This window comes from Pan paniscus, chromosome 21 (assembly GCF_029289425.2).
Source record: "Pan paniscus chromosome 21, NHGRI_mPanPan1-v2.0_pri, whole genome shotgun sequence".
NCBI lineage: Eukaryota > Metazoa > Chordata > Mammalia > Primates > Hominidae > Pan > Pan paniscus.
The window spans coordinates 52,904,296-52,920,564 of NC_073270.2; the positions used below are offsets into that span (position 1 = coordinate 52,904,296).

General features: G+C 48.8%; 1 protein-coding gene across 2 annotated transcripts in view; it reads left to right on the forward strand.

Moving 5' to 3' along the window:
* The window catches only part of EYA2 (EYA transcriptional coactivator and phosphatase 2), a 293,763-nt gene that overhangs the window by 274,645 nt on the left and 2,849 nt on the right, over nucleotides 1-16,269 (forward strand). For both annotated transcript variants that reach the window (XM_003826012.3, XM_034947752.2), the window contains 5 exons: nucleotides 126-184; nucleotides 3,692-3,852; nucleotides 10,088-10,202; nucleotides 11,107-11,228; nucleotides 13,600-13,700. In XM_003826012.3, coding sequence (XP_003826060.1) covers nucleotides 126-184; nucleotides 3,692-3,852; nucleotides 10,088-10,202; nucleotides 11,107-11,228; nucleotides 13,600-13,700 — 558 coding nt within the window. The remainder of the gene's footprint in view (nucleotides 1-125; nucleotides 185-3,691; nucleotides 3,853-10,087; nucleotides 10,203-11,106; nucleotides 11,229-13,599; nucleotides 13,701-16,269) is intronic.

The following is a 16,269-nucleotide window of genomic DNA, read 5'->3' on the forward strand; positions in this document are numbered from 1 at the left end:
AACCCGAGCCTGATGACTCCCAGTGCAGTGCTCATCCCAGCCCTCAGCTTATGAGGCCAACCCTTGAAGGCTACATCAGATTAACCAGGCATGTTCTCTCTCTCTCTCTGTCAAATTTTCCATAGGATTGTGACCAGATCCACGTTGATGACGTCTCATCAGATGACAATGGCCAAGATTTAAGGTGGGAATTTGGGGAGTCAAAAATGCCCATTGATTGATTGATTGATTGATTATGAAGTTATCCTTCTACTAGGAAGTGGGGTGGGAGAGGAGGGCTGCTTATAAGGACAAGGTGTGCCTGCCTCCAGCCAGAACTGGGACTTTGGCATCTCAAACTCAAAAATCACAACTAGCCGGGTGTGGTGGCTCATACTTGTAATCCCAGCACTTTGGGAGGTCTTAGCAGGAGGATCACTTGAGCTCAGGAGTTCAAAACCAGCCTGAGCAACATAGTGAGACCCCCATCTCTACTATAATAAATAAATGAGTAAAAATTTGTTTAAAAAATCACAACCTCACCCCTCAACCCTACAGTCTCTTGCTCATCACCTCAAATCACTAAACTCTGCTCATTTATTGCTATTTTTTTCCTGCTTACTGAAGTAATGCATGCATAACAGAAAAAATTCAAACACTTAACCTGACCTCACCTCCCAAAATCACCACCATTAAGAGTTGAGTATATATTCTTCAAAGATCTGCTCAAAATGTTGAAAATACCCTTTCTTTCAGCTTCTCTCCTCCCATCAAGGGTCCGGAGATGTTATAACCAATTTTTTCTCAGTAGTCAAGCTCAGAGTTTCATGTGCTTCTCCTCCTCCAGCAGTCTTCGTAAGGAGGCAGCTGCCTCCAAATAGTTGGTTGTATTCATTAGCATACATATATATTTTTTTTTTCTTTTTTTTGAGGCTGACTTTCACTCTTGTCACCCAGGCTGGAGTGCAGTGGTGTGATCTCAGCTCACTGCAACCTCCACCTCCCAGGCTCAAGCAATTCTCCTGCCTCAGCCTCCTGAGTAGCTGGGATTACAGTCGTGCACCACCACACCCAGCTAATTTTTTTGTATTTTTAGTAGAGGCGGGGTTTCACCATGTTGGCCAGGCTGGTCTCAAACTCCTAACCTCAAGTGATCTACCCACCTCAGCCTCCCAGAGTGCTGGGGTTACAGGCGTGAGCCACCGCACCCGACCAGCATGCATATATTTTTAATATAACAATTGATACAGCCAATACTTAAGAAACACTTCTCAAATGAATAAGTGGTGTGTCTGGTTTCTAGGGGAAAACACTCCCAGGACATGGCTTCCAGGAATCAGGTAACCCATTGCTTAATATGAGATACCTTCAGGCCGGGTGTGGTGGCTCACGCCTGTAATCCCAGCACTTTGGGAGGCCAAGGCGCAAGGATCACCTGAGGTCAGGAGTTCGAGACCAGCCTGGCCAACACAGTGAAACCCCATCTCTACTAAAAATACAAAAATTAGCCGGGCGTGGTGGCAGGCACCTGTAATCCCAGCTACTTGGGAGGCTGAGGCAGGAGAATTGCTTGAACCCAGGAGGCGGAGGTTGCAGCAAGCCGAGATCGTGCCACTGCACTCCAGCCTGGGGTACAGAGCGAGACTCCGTCTCAAAAAAAAAAAAAAAAGAGAGACAGCTTCCAGAGGAATGTGGGCTGGAATGTTCCAAGCCTGCCCCTGGGAAAACTTTGTAAAAATGGAACCATACTTAATCTGTGCTCATCCAAAATTACCACAATTCAACGGCTTTAGGCTCATCAGATATATTATTAGACCAACTAATGTTTTGGTTATGGGATCAGTCATTGTAACTTTATTTAGTAGCTGCTTCCAAGGTGTCTCTCCCAACTTACTGCAAAAACAAAAATCAAAATTTCTGTTCCTGAGCCCTGCAAGTCTTTTCAAAGCCCGGCATGATCGGAAGTGATCAGCCGGCAGATGCCTGCTTCATTTTAATCAGCCATTCGGAAAATCCCTTCTGCAATCAGGACTGGCAAGGAGCAAAGCTCCAGCCCCACCAGGACTTCTCACCTGATGGAATAAATAAACCCCAGATCAAGGTTAATTGGTCCTTTCCATGAAGTCATCGTTGGGAAGCACTCTTCCTTTCAAGGCAGTGAGCAGCACCGTTCTGTTTCTATAGTTTCCCCTGTAGCTAGCTGGCTTGGAATTGAGAGCAACAGTCCTCTGAACCCTGTCTCATGCTGAGCTGTTTGGTACCTCACTTTGAGAATTCTCAGCCCAAGGGTGTTTTCTTCCTTAGAGACCAAATTCTCCACTTATTCATTCAAGAAATATTTATGGAGTACCTACTATATGCTAGGTCCCAAACATGAAATGCCTCTTGTTTGTTTTTTTGTTTTGTTTTGTTTTGTTTTTTTCAGTTAGCAGTAAGAACCAACCTTCAGAGATGCCTCGTTTTGTGCCATGTTCTATTCTAAATGCATTGCATGGGATAACTCATTGCATATCCACAGTAACCCTAGGAGAGAGAGATGCTTTTATCCTCATCCTCATTTTTCAGCTGGGGAATGTGAGGCATAGAGAGATTGAGCAATTGGCCCAAACTCACATGGCTGGTCAGCAGGGAAGGCAGGATTCAAATCCAGGCAGCCTGGCTCTGGGACCCAAGCTCTTAACAGATCCTCTGTCCATCATGGACACTGGTTCCTGCCCTCCCCAAGGGCCTCCATCTCCTAACATCTAGACATCTCCCCATGGTAGCATCTGAGTTAATGGTGAGTGTTCACTTTTTCAAGAATAAATTTATGGCCGGGCACAGTGGCTCACGCCTGTAATCCCAGCACTTTGGGAGCCCAAGGCGGGTGGATCACTTGAGGTCTGGAGTGCAAGACCAGCCTGGCCAACATGGTGAAACCCTGTCTCTACTAAAAATACAAAAAATTACCTGGGTGTGGTGGAGGGCACCTGTAATCCCAGCTACTTGGGAGGGGGAGGCTGAGGCAGGAGAATCACTTGAACCTGGGAGGCAGAGGTTGCAGTGAGCCGAGATCATGCCTTTGCACTCCAGCCTGGGCAACAGAGCAAGACTCCATCTCAAAATAAATTTAAAAAAATTAAAAAAATAAAAAAATAAAAAGTCAAAATAAGGGACGAGGCACGGTGGTGCATGCCTATAATCCCAGCACTTTGGGAAGCCAAGGTAGGAGGATCCCTTGAGCCCAGGAGTTCAAGACCAGCCCAGGCAACATAGAGAGACTCCATCTCTCCAAAAAATAAAAATAAGTTAGCCAAGTGTGGTGGTGCACACACGAGGAGCCTGTGGGCCCAGCTCCTCGGAAGGCTGAGGTAAAAGGATCCCTTGAGCTGGGAGGTTGAGGCTGCCATGAGCTGTGATGACACCACTGCACTCCAACCTGGGCAACAGCGCAAGACCCTGTCTCAAAAAAATAAAAATTAAAAAATAAACAAAAGAAAGGCAAATGGATGTGGATCAGGTAAGAGCAAAAGACACCACTTTTCTTGGGGAAGCTAATGAAAGCTGTGGTCCTGCTGCCCCCCAAATGCACACTCGCAGCACCCTGTGCATTTCGAGGGGCTCATGCACACCCAAAAGCCCACCCGTGGGTCCCACAGAGCCTGTGGTCTCCCAGGGAAGATGCCCTGCACCCCCCTGCACTAACACTGTCCCTCCCCTCCTCTCTCCGCAGCACATACAACTTCTCCGCTGACGGCTTCCACAGTTCGGCCCCAGGAGCCAACCTGTGCCTGGGCTCTGGCGTGCACGGCGGCGTGGACTGGATGAGGAAGCTGGCCTTCCGCTACCGGCGGGTGAAGGAGATGTACAATACCTACAAGAACAACGTTGGTGGTGAGTACCGTAAGCCTCGGGCCTCCGAGGAAGGGAAGCTCATTGGGATGGATGCTGTCAATCTGTGTCCCTGCTGTGCCAGGCGCCAGGCAGAGAGGTTCACAAGTTCAGTACCAGCCCACTTAATGCAACCCTGACGACACCCTTCGGAATAGAGCACTGGGATTTTGTCACCTTCACTTTGGGGGTGGGAAAGCTGAGGGATGGAGGCTGCATCTGGTCCAAGATCCTTCAGGCCACAAATGGCGCGGGGTGGACGTGGGGGTGGAATTCTCTTACCCACAGCCAGAGGCTCTCACAGTATGGTCCTCCAAGTAGCAGCGACAGCATCACCTGGGGATGTGTTGAAAATGCAGATTCTCTGGCCCTACCTCAGGCCTAGCAAATCTGAAACTCTGCGCTGGGGCCCAGAATCTGTGTTTTCACAGCCCTGGAATCCCCCCTTGGATTCTGGAATCCCAGAATCCCTCTGGAATCGGGGGGACCTGTGCCTTGAGTCTTTGCATCTCTGATTGTTGTCCGCAGACCAACCACATCAGCATCCCCCAGAGCTGGTTAGAAGTGCAGGGTCACCAGCAGGCAGAGTCTGCAGTGACCCAAGATTATACCACTGCACCCCAGCCTGGGCGACAAAGTGAGACCCCGTAAAAAAAAAAAAAAAAAAGGTGCAGGGTCTCAGGCCTCATCCTGGGCAACTGACTCAGAATCTGCTTAAAAAAAAATTTTTTTTTTTTTGAGACAAGGTCTTGCTATGCTTCCCAGGCCGGTCTCAAACTACTTCTGGCCTCAAGTGATCTTCCCACCTCAGCCTCCCAAGTAGCTGGGATTAGAGGCATGCACCACCTGCCTGGCCCAGAATCTGCATTTTTAACAAGCCCGCCAGGTGACTGTGGAGGCATTAAAGTTGAAGAAGCCCTAGAAGTCACTGGTTCTCACAGGTGGCTCTCATTGGAACCACCCAGGGAGTTTCAGTTGCTGGTGGTCTTGGTATCACTGCAGCCTGGACATCAGGAGTCATAAAGATCCCTGGGGAATTCTAAGTGCAGCCAAGGAGAGACCCGCCCCCTGGCTTCAGGTACTAGGAACATTTGCTCATTGCCCCAAACAAGAAGTCTGAAGGCACTGAAGGCGAGGCTGGCTCAGCCGTAGCCTAGAGAATTCTGGAGTTCTCTAGAACAGAGGTTTTTAACTGGGGGTGGTACTGCGCCCTCCCCAGGAGACATCTGGGAGTCTTCCTGGTTGCCACAGTGCCTGGAACCAACCACTGGCCCATAAGGGCAGGGTTTGAGTAGGTGGCTAATAGTGTCTGCAATATACATATTGGCCCCAAAAACTTCTAGGGCCCCCTCCCTCCATTCCTAGAAAGAATAGAGTCCCGGTTCTCAAACTGGACAGAACACACTTCCAGTCGCAGCTCTACAACTTTCTAGCTATGTGGCCTTAGGCAACATACATACGGTCATCTTAATGAGCCTCAGTCTTTAAATCTATGAAAGGGAGAATACAAATACTTCTGCTTCCCTGGATTATTGAGAGATTTATTGTTAATGCATACAAAAGGCATGACTCCATGCCTGGTACACAGCGGGAACTCAATAAAGGTGGCATTTGTCACGAGTTGCTCTCAGTTTTGCTTGGGAGCCTCGGGTTCCCCTGCGTCTTCTACTGTCCCTGGAGCTTTCCCATCCGTTCTTTGGGACAGACTTCTCGTCGTGTTCGTGGCTGCGGTGCTAATGCAGCCCACGTGCTAAGCGCGGTCCTGGCAGTAGCTAATGTTTAAGGAGCACTCGCTCTGCCAGTTTTGCCACCGTTTTCATGGACTAGCTCCTTTACTCTTCACAGCATGCCTGTAAGATAAATGTTTTTATCAACGGTGTTGCTTGAAAGCAGAAACTGAGATTACGGAGGTTAAGTAACCTGCCCAGCGTCACACAGCCCAGGCAGAAGGGCCACAGTGGAGTCCCAGGCTGGATGACTGCACCACCTCTGCCCTTCAGGGCCACACTTGGTGGCCTCTCAGATGTGAGTGTGTTGATTGCAGGAGTGAAGCAGCAAGCTCTGGTCAGGTCCCAGCCTTTGTACCCAGCCCTGCACGGAAGGAGGAGGGGAGCAGGAGGGCTGACTCAGGTGAGACAGGGATGGGGTTGGCCACCAGAGAGCATCTGTTCCCCATCCAGGTTAAGGCCCAGGAAATTCCAGGGCTTTGTCAGGCTGCTCTGCTCACCCATAGCTGAGGGGAGAGCACCCAAGGCGTCAGCCAGTGAGGAGCCCACAGCCAGCGGCATGCCGGTCTCCTTCCCCAACCCAGCTGTTCCTGCATCACAGAACTAGCCAGGTGCATGGCTGTGGCTTCCAGCCCAGGGATCACCACAGATCCCCATGATTCCAAGTGTTTTAGAAGGTACACTCGGAAGAAAGCCATCTGCAAAATACAGAATAGAGAAAATGCTTAATAAATCACCATCTAGGAGGAAGGGGTTGAAATCAGGGGCCTTAACCTGATGTCATTCTTCCATCTACCACTTCCCATGTAGCTCTGAGCAGGTTATTTGACCTCCCTGTGCCTCAGTTTCCTCCTCGTTTGCAAAATGGGGCCAGTGATGCTGCCCAGCATCATTGGTAGGTGGCTAATAGTGTCTGCAATATACACAATATACACAAGGATTCATGCCAGGATGTTGTGAATTCACACAGGAAAGGTGCTCAGAACGGCATCTGACACACATAAGCTCTCATTAAGTGGCACTTTTGTTATCTGGGGAAGGTGGGAAGGAGGCCAAGCCTGGAGGAAAACGCCGAGGAAACAGCTTGAAGCACACTTCCCAGCGTGGAGCAAAGTAGGGGTGGTTGGGCAACCAGCTACACAAGACAGCACGTTGGGAAGCCCTTTGTCAACTGAAAAGTTCTGAGCCTTATGAGTTTATATTGTTACTGAGGGTTCCAGCTAAGGGTCTGTGGGGAAGGTGCAGAGAGAGAGGAAAACCAGAGGCCATGTGTTCTCCTAGAGTTGATAGACTAATGAGAAGATGGGACATGTAGCAGTAAGAAGATTCATTCATTCATTCATTCTTCCATGTGTCCATCGTCAAAGGCCTAGGTTGTGGATTCAGCAGTGAACAAAAGAAACAAGGTCCCTGTTTTCAAAGACTTTATATTCAGTGAGTGGAGGAAACAGACCATCAACAAGTGAGCAAATCACTTAAATTCTTTTTTTTTTTTTGAGAGAGAGTCTTACTCTGTCACCTAGGCTGGAGTATAGTGGCACAATCTCGGCTCACTGCAACCTCCGCCTCCCGAGTTCAAGCAATTCTCCTGCCTCAGCCTCCCAAGTAGCTGGGAATACAGGCGCCTGCCACCACACCCGGCTAATTTTTGTATTTTTAGTAGAGATAGAGACTGGATTTCACCACGTTGGCCAGGCTGATCTCGAACTCCTGACCTCAGATGATCTGCCCGCCTCGGCCTCCAAAAGTGCTGGGATTACAGGCATGAGCCACCCTGCCTGGCCCCTTCTATCTTTGTATTTATTTATTTATTTATTTATTGAGACTGGGTCTCACTCTGTTTCTCAGGCTGGAGTGCAGTGGCATGATCTCGGCTCACTGCACCCTCGACCTCCTAGGCTCAAGTGATCCTCCCACCTCAGCCTCCAGAATAGCTGGGACCACAGGCACATGCCACCATGCCTGGCTAATTTTTAAATTTTTTGTAAAGACGGGGCCTTCCTGTCTTGCCCAGGCTGGTCTCAAACCCCTGGCTCAAGCGATCCTCCCACCTCAGCCTCCCAAAGTGCTGGGGTTACAGGCGTGGGCCACCTCACCCAGCCAAAATCAGAATTCTTATTACTAATGAGAAGATCCTTTTGTATTTATATTTTTACTAATTACAAGTGAAAAAAATGGATAGTGGATGGCAACTAAGTGTCTACCACAAACAGCAAATGAAAAGTCTTTGAGACAAAAAGAGTTTGACACTTTTCAGAAAGATAAAGAAGGCCAGCATAGCTGAATAGCTGGAGTGAGGGGGCACGTGGTCCAGGACAGGATGAGAGAGCTGGCGGTGTCCAGATGACATAAGGCCCAGTTTGGACACGGGGGTCTTCTATGTAGAGAAGACGATGTCTTCATAGCACAGGCAGCATTTTGTCCTAATTCATTCATTCTTCCTTCAACAAATACTGATTGAGCATCAAGCACAGGCCAGCCCCTGCTACAGAAACTGCTGCTATGATGGCGAACAAGACCGACTCGGTCCCTGCCCTCTGCCCTAGAGTGAATAGCCTAATGGCCAAGGCAGATGCCAAACACATCGTCACACAGATAACTTAAAATTAGAGTTGTGAGAAGTGCTGTGAAGAAGAGCTACAGTGTGTTGGGAGAATATAAACTAAAGGGACCTGACCCAGCCTGGAGAGATCAGGTTAGACCTTCCAGAACAAATGACATTTAAGATGAGGCCGTAAGGCAGGATGCAGAGGTTCACACCTGTAATTCCAGCACTTTGGGAGGCCAAGGCAGGATTGCTTGAGGCCAGGAGTTCAAGACCAGTTTGGGCAACATAGCAAGACCCCACCTCTATGAAAAATACAAAATTTAGCCGGACATGGTGGCAGGCATCTGTAGTTCCAGCTACTCAGGAGGCTAAGGTGGGAGGATTGCACGATTGCTTGAGCCTGGGAGACTGAGGCTGCAGTGAGCCTTGATCACACCACTGCACTCCAGCCTGGGTGACAGAGCAAGACCTTGTCTCAAAAAAAAAAAAAAAAAAAGACAAGGCCCAAATGCAGAGTGTGAAGGATTTAGCCAGGCAAAAGCAGAAGATGAGATAAAAGAGTGGTCCATGTTCTGAAATGAGGTGTGCAAAGGTCCTGGGGCAGGAGTCCACTTGGTGTTTCAGGGAACAAACAAGAGGCCTCCAGGCTGGAATGGAAAAACAGCGGCAGGAGATGAAACTCAGTAGGGACAGGATCATGCTGCTGGGGGTTTTGAACTTTATCTTAAAGCTACTGAAGGCTGAGAGAATGGCAAGTTGAGAAATACCCAGGGTGGCTCTGGAAGCCAGCTGCCTGGGTGCCGGACCTGTGTCCATTTTTGTTCATATCTGTACATTCAGTGCCTATTACAATATCAAGCACCTAGAAGGCACTCCTGAATTTTTTGTTGGATGCATGGATGGATGGATGTGGGGGTAGATAGGTGGATGGGTGGATGGGTGGGTGGGTAGATGGGTGGATGGGTGGGTGGGTGGATGGATGGATATTGGGTGGATGGATGGATATTGGGTGGATGGATGGGTAGATATGTGGGTAGGTAGATGGATGGGTGGATAGGTGTCTATTATTTTCTCCCTATGGTGAGCAAGTCAGTCAACATCACAAAGCCTGTTTCTTTACCTAAAAATATAGAAATAAAAATGGTGTCCACCTCTATGGTCATTGCGAGAATGAAATAAATCATGTTAAAAGCAGAGCCCTGCACATAAGCACTCAAAAATGTTCATCATTTTTTATGTTATTATTAATTCCCTGTCTCCACCATAACAATATAAGCTCTATAATCTGCATATTTTTGTTCATATCTGTACATTCAGTGCCTATTACAATATCAAGTACCTAGAAGGTACTCCTGAATTTTTTGTTGGATGCATGGATGGATGGATATGGGGTAGATGGGTGGTTGGGTGGATAGATGGGTGGGTAGACGGGTGGATGGGTGTGTGGGTGGTTGGGTGGGTGGGTAGACTGATGGGTGGGTGGGTGTGTGGGTAGATTGATGGGTGGGTGGATGGATGGATGGATGGATGGTTGGATATTGGGTGGATGGATGGGTGGGTGGATGGATGGATATTGGGTGGATGGATGGGTGGATAGGTGGGGGGGTGGATGGATGGATGGATATTGGGTAGATGGATGGATGGGTGGATAGATGGATATTGGGTGGATGGATGGGTGGATAGGTGGGTAGGTAGATAGATGGGTGGATAGGTGAGTGGATGGATGGATGGATGAATGGATGGATGGATGGATGGGTGGATGGGTGAATCAGTCAGTGGATGGATTAATCTATCAATCTGTTGATCTCAGGATAAGATTGAGAGAAGCCACTGGATTGAAGTTTACTTTGGATTGTCATCTGTTTTTAACCCTCAGGGTACAGTAGCTAGATTCCTGTTCCCTACCTTCATCCCCCAGATCTTTCTAATACGATGACTACATCTTTATTTCCTTTGTCCACAGGGTTGATAGGCGCTCCCAAAAGGGAGACCTGGCTACAGCTCCGAGCTGAGCTGGAAGCTCTCACAGACCTCTGGCTGACCCACTCCCTGAAGGCACTAAACCTCATCAACTCCCGGCAAGTGGCAGCCCTCATTTTCCTCTGTGCCACTGAACTTTCTCGCAGTAGACAGTGGTGGCTTCTGCATGTCCACACTTGGGAGAATTGGACTCCTCAAACTCTCACTTGTACACTTTCCAAATATATATTTTTTTTGAGATGGAGTCTCACTCTGTCGCCCAGGCTGGAGTGCAGTAGCGTGATCTCGGCTCACCACAACCTCTCCCTCCCAGGTTCAAGCAATTCTCCGGCCTCAGCCTCCTGAGCAGCTGGGATTGCAGGTGTGCACCACCACACCTAGCTAATTTTTGTATTTTTAGTAGAGATGGGGTTTCACCATGTTGGCCAGGCTTGTCTCGAACTCCTGACCTCAGGTGATCCATCCGCCTCGGCCTCCCAAAGTGCTGGGATTGCAGGTGCTAGCCACCACTCCCGGCCCAAATATTTAATAAAGCTTAAGTGCACAAGGCTCAGTGGATACCTTGGAGCATAGCTGAGCTAATAGCGGCAGAGACTTTTCAGGGCCCAACAGGTTTCCAGGTTTCTGGATTCTCCCAAAAGATGAGAACTGGCATGCAGGCTCCAGCTTACTCCATTCCCCACCTCTCCCTCTTGTCCTACACTTGTTCCATATCGCTCATTTACATTACCCGCAACTATTTAAGTGTATGGCCCTTGCAATAAACATTTGCTTTTTATATAAGAAAAGTATTCCCCCCATACTACATTTCACTATGTCAGGCAGCTTCAGGCTTAAAAGAGAGGAACAGCCTGAGAATCCTTGGGCCCTAACATACCTGAAGATGACAGCCATAGCCTCCAAGCCTACCAGATTTCCCGCCAACTGCAGGCTCATGCAGCAAGAGGAGGCCTGGCCTTGTGGTCCCTCTGAGTTCTGATCCACAATCTCCTTTGTCCTTAGGCCCAACTGTGTCAATGTGCTGGTCACCACCACTCAACTAATTCCTGCCCTGGCCAAAGTCCTGCTATATGGCCTGGGGTCTGTGTTTCCTATTGAGAACATCTACAGTGCAACCAAGACAGGTAGGGAGAAGCCACACCTCGGCGGGGATACAGGGTTGGAGGGTGGGGTTAGCTTTCCATCCTGGGAATGGGGTGTTTAAGGAACATGACACTACAGAAATGGATGGAGTGTGCCTATGGCCATGACTCAGATTCCCAAAACAGCCCCCACAGACCACATGCCTTAACCTCTGCTTCTAAAGAAATTGGTTAGGACCACAGTTTTCCAAAGTGTCTGTATGAGTTCAGATACAGGCAAAGCTGCTGTAACAAACACACCCCAAATGCAAGGGCTTGCAAAAGAGTCAAAGCTGATTTCTCCCTAGTAGAACAGACAGAGGTGAGTGATCCAGGCTGGTGGGGTGACCCTGTCCTCAAAGACATCCAGAAACCCAGGTCTCTCCCGTTTTATTTTTCCACCATTTCTTTTGGTTTTATTCTCATGTATGGGGTCAAATCAGAATCCTAGCCCATCCTCATTCTAGCAGGTCTGGTATTTGAAGGCCAAGCTCAGAAGGCTATGTACATTACATTCTACTCACTTCCTGTTAGCCCCAGCTTAGTCACGTGGCCACAGGTAGCTGCCAGGGAAGCTGGGAAATGTAGTCCATAGCTGAGTGATTCATACTGTCACTCAGTCTGGAATGCAGTGGCGAGATCATAGCTCACTACAGCCTCAAACTCCCAGCCTCAAGCAATCCTCCCACCTCAGCCCCCAAAGTACCGGGACTACAGGCATGAGCCACCATGCCAAAATATTTTTAATTAGAAACCTTTTCCACTGTTTTTTCTCTAGAGCAAAAAATAAAAAAAATAAATAATTTATAGTACTTTGGCAGCATTTTCTTGGAGCAGTTTTGGTTTTACTGAAGTTCTACGTCCAAACATTATATGAAAGTGCCTTTTGATTTTAAAATTATAGTAGTAAGGGCCAAAATGGTTGTTGAAGATTTTTCAACAAGATCCTGTCTTTTCATTTTTGCCATTTTTCCTGCATACCTCAAGTACCTTTGCAGGTTTATTTTGAATCTCTTTTTTAAATAATATTTTTATTTTTAATTGTGGTAAAATTAAATAATGTAAAATTTTCACCATCTTAACCTTTTTTCTTTTTTTTAAGATGGAGTTTCGCTCTTGTTGCCCAGGCTGGAGGGCAATGGTGCAATCTCGGCTCACTACAACCTCCACCTCCTGGGTTCAGGCGGTTCTCCTGCCTCAGCCTCCTGAGTAGCAAAGACTACAGGCGTGCACCACTACACCCAGCTAATTTTGTATTTTTAGTAGAGACGGGGTTTCACCATGTTGGCCAGGCTAGTCTTGAACTCCTGACCTCAGGTGATCCATCTGCCTCAGCCTCCCAAAATGCTGGGATTACAGGCATGAACCACCACACCTGGCCATGCACTATACGCTTAAAAATGGTTAAGATGGGCCAGGCGCGGTGGCTCACGCCTGTAATCCCAGCACTTTGGGAGGCCGAGGCAGGTGGACTGCCTGAAGTCAGGCAGTTCAAGACCAGCCTGACCGACACAGTGAAAACTCATCTCTACTAAAAATAAAAAAATTAGCAGGGCATGGTGGCGGGTACCTGTAATCCCAGGTACTTGGAAGGCTGAGGTAGGAGAGTCGCTTGAACCCAGGAGGCAGAGGTTGCAGTGAGCCGAGACCAGGCCATTGCACTCCAGCCTGGGCAACAAGAGCGAGACTCCGTCTCAAAAAAAAAAAAAAAAAAAAAAAAAAAGGTTAAGATGGCTGGGTGCAGTGGCTCACTCCTGTAATCCCAGTACTTTGAGACACTGAGGTGAGCAGATCACTTGAGGCCAGGAGTTCAAGACCAGCCTGGCCAACATGGTGAAACCCCGTCTCTACTAAAAAATACAAAAATTAGCCAGGTGTGGTGATGCGTGCCTACAGTCCCAATTACTCAGGAGGCTGAGGCAGGAGAATGGCTTGAACCCAGAAAGTGGAGGTTTCAGTGAGCCGAGATGGCACCACTGCACTCCAGCCTGGGTGACAGAGCAAGACTGTGTCTCAAAACAAAACAAAAGTGTCCAGCGCAGTGGCATCAAGTGCATTCAAATGGTTGTGCATCCATTGCCACTTCTACATCGGACAGCTGCGGAGACTTGGGAGCCTGCTCTAACCCCTGCGCTGCCTCCTCCTGCTGTGTTGCCCTGGGCAAGCTACTGACCCTCGCTGTGTTTCCGGCTGTCATCATCCTTCATGTGGGGATGGTAACAGTGCTCACCTCAGAAGTTTGCTCAAGAACGAAATGATGAATACCGGGCCTTTGGGAGCACAGCTGCAGGCACCGAGCTGTTAATGAGCGGGTATTGGCTGCAATCCGGGGTCCTCACAGAGCATTTTTTCTTTCCTTCCTGTGTGCGTGCAGGGAAGGAAAGCTGCTTCGAGAGGATAATGCAGAGATTCGGCAGAAAAGCTGTCTACGTGGTGATTGGTGATGGTGTGGAAGAGGAGCAAGGAGCGAAAAAGGTACTTCTTCCACCTCTCAGACTGCGTTTTCCTGCTCTTTCGAGCACCCCTCGTGGTCTTCAAGGGCTCCTTCCATGATTTCCTCCACTCCCCGTGGCTGGCTGGGTCCTCCTTCCCAGGCTCCTTGCTTGCCAGTCCATTCCATTTGCAAATTGCAGAAGCATCCTGAGTAATTTCCTTCTACAAATCCCCCTCTCTGCCTCTGGCTGCTGCCCCTGGTAGCCCTGGATTGTTTCTGGGACAACTGTTCGGGAGCCTAGAGACGCTCCGGCGGGGCAGGCTGGTGGGGGGCCAGTGCACGTGCATGTGTTTTATTTAATACTAACTGATCATATGTTCCAGCAACCCTTCCCAGTTAATAAAGACAGCATTAAGCTAATGAAAAAGAAAATCCTGCATTTGTGATCTCGGGCCCGTGAGGAGAGGGCAGGGGGTTCTGGTGGCCACATCTCTGTTCTTGGAAAAGAAACAGCTGCCAAAGTCCTGGGTCTGGATCTGTCAACAGCGCCCCAGAGAGGCTGCCACCCCCAACCCGGAGGCCTGGGAAGTGGATTGTTAATGTCACAGAGCTTAATTAGGGGGACCTGGTTTCCCCCATCTCTGCCTGGCAGCAAATCCCAAGGAAATGCAAAAATGTTCAGGGTCTCAGCAGATGAAACCCAGAAGAGGGAAGCCCTAGGGTCCTGGGAGAGGGCCCCGGGAGAGAGGAGCTTGGAAGGCTTTGCAGGCACTGTTCCCTCCACCTGGAAGGCTCCTCCCCTTTCCTGGGAGATGTAGTCTCTATTATCTGCCGCCATGAGCCCCGCTAAGAAATGGGAGCTGCTTCTGAGAGAGAAGGGGAGAAGTGATATTGAGGGGCAGCTGCCAGGGTCAGTCGCACTGGTGTGTGGCCAGGCTGTCGCTGGCATCTTGAGGTGCTGACCTAACCCCATGCCCTTCACCACCGTAACTTTATTGCTAACATCATCATTGTATTCAATCCTCCAAAAACTCCTACAAAGTGGGTATCATTGCATCCCTCTTTTTTTTTTTTTTTTTTTTTAGAGATAGGGTCTCACTCTGGCACCCAGGCTGGAGTGCAGTGGCACAATCTCAGCTTACTGCAGCCTCTACCTACTGGACTCAAGCGATCTTCCCACCTCCGCCTCTAAGTAGCTGGGACTATGGACAGGCACCACCATACCTGGTTAATTTTTTGTTTTTTTTTTTTTGTAGAGATGGGGTTTTGCCATGTTGCCTGGGCTGGCCTCAAACTCGTAAACTCAAACAATCTGCCCACCTTGGCCTCCCAGAAAGCTGGGATTAGAGGCATGTGCCCAGCCACATCCCATTTTATAGATGACAGACTCAGAAAGGTTAATTAATTTGCCTAGGGTCACACATCTAGCACATGCAAACCTACCTGTGTCATGCTCCAAACGCCTGGCAGGGAGGAGACGGACTTACGAGTTTCAAACACAGTTGGTTTTCACCCCTGAGCTAGTCAGGCAAGAGTAGAGTCAGCCAAAGAAGACTAGGTACACACCCACCACACACACAACTCCCATAAAAGTCCCAGTGTCTGAGGCAGAAGCCCCAGAACGTTAGTGAGAAACAGTGTCCACCAGCAGCTCTCTCAGCCTGACAAATGGAAGTCATTAGCCCAGGCCACCGGCCATCTGAGCGGTGTAAAATACGGCCACAGGACCAGGGGCTTCGACTGTTTCCGCTGACAGTGTTGTTAATATCTCCATTTTAGTGGGTGATTTGTCTCCACCTCTCCACGAGTGATGAATCCACTGGCACTCTGGAACCTTTAAGCCTGGGTTAAAGGCAGCTAGAACATTCTCTTTCTTCCACCTTTGCTCATTCTCTCCCAGAAAAATGAATCACACTCTTTTTTTTTTTTTTTTTTTTGAGACAGAGTCTCACTGTGTCGCCCAGGCTGGAGTGCAGTAGCATGATCTCGGCTCACTGCAACCTCCACCTCCCAGGTTCAAACGATTCTTGTGCCTCAGCCTCCTGAGTAGCTGGGATTACAGGCATGAGCTACCACATGTAGCTAATTTTTTGTAATTTTAGTAGAGACGGGGTTTTGCCATGTTGGCCAGGCTGGTCTCGAACTCCTCACCTCAGGTGATCCGGCCACCTCAGCCTCCCAAAGTACTGGGATTAGAGGTGTGAGCCACCACACTCAGCCAAATTACACTCTTTAAAGAGGGCAAGATTGGCCAGGTGGCAACCAGAATCTATCTTTGCAAAGAAAGGAAGGCTTGGCCGGGATGAGGGCAGGGTGGGAATGCTAGGGCAGTGAGAAGGCATTGAAGAGATGAGAGCTGTTCCCATAGGAGATGGTTTTCTGCTTCCCTTGAGCTGAGAATTGTTTAGAAACTACAGAACAAAGAGAAAAGGATACATTCAGAGGACTTTGCTTGAGAAACTTACCTTCTTTTTTTCCCTCTCTCTCTTCCTCTTTTCATTCCTTCTACGAATATTTCTTGAGCACCTACTATGTGTCAAGAGCCATGCGGTGCAGCAATGAGCATTGCATTCCAAGCTCAACCTTCCTGGGGCCTTTGCACTTGCTGTG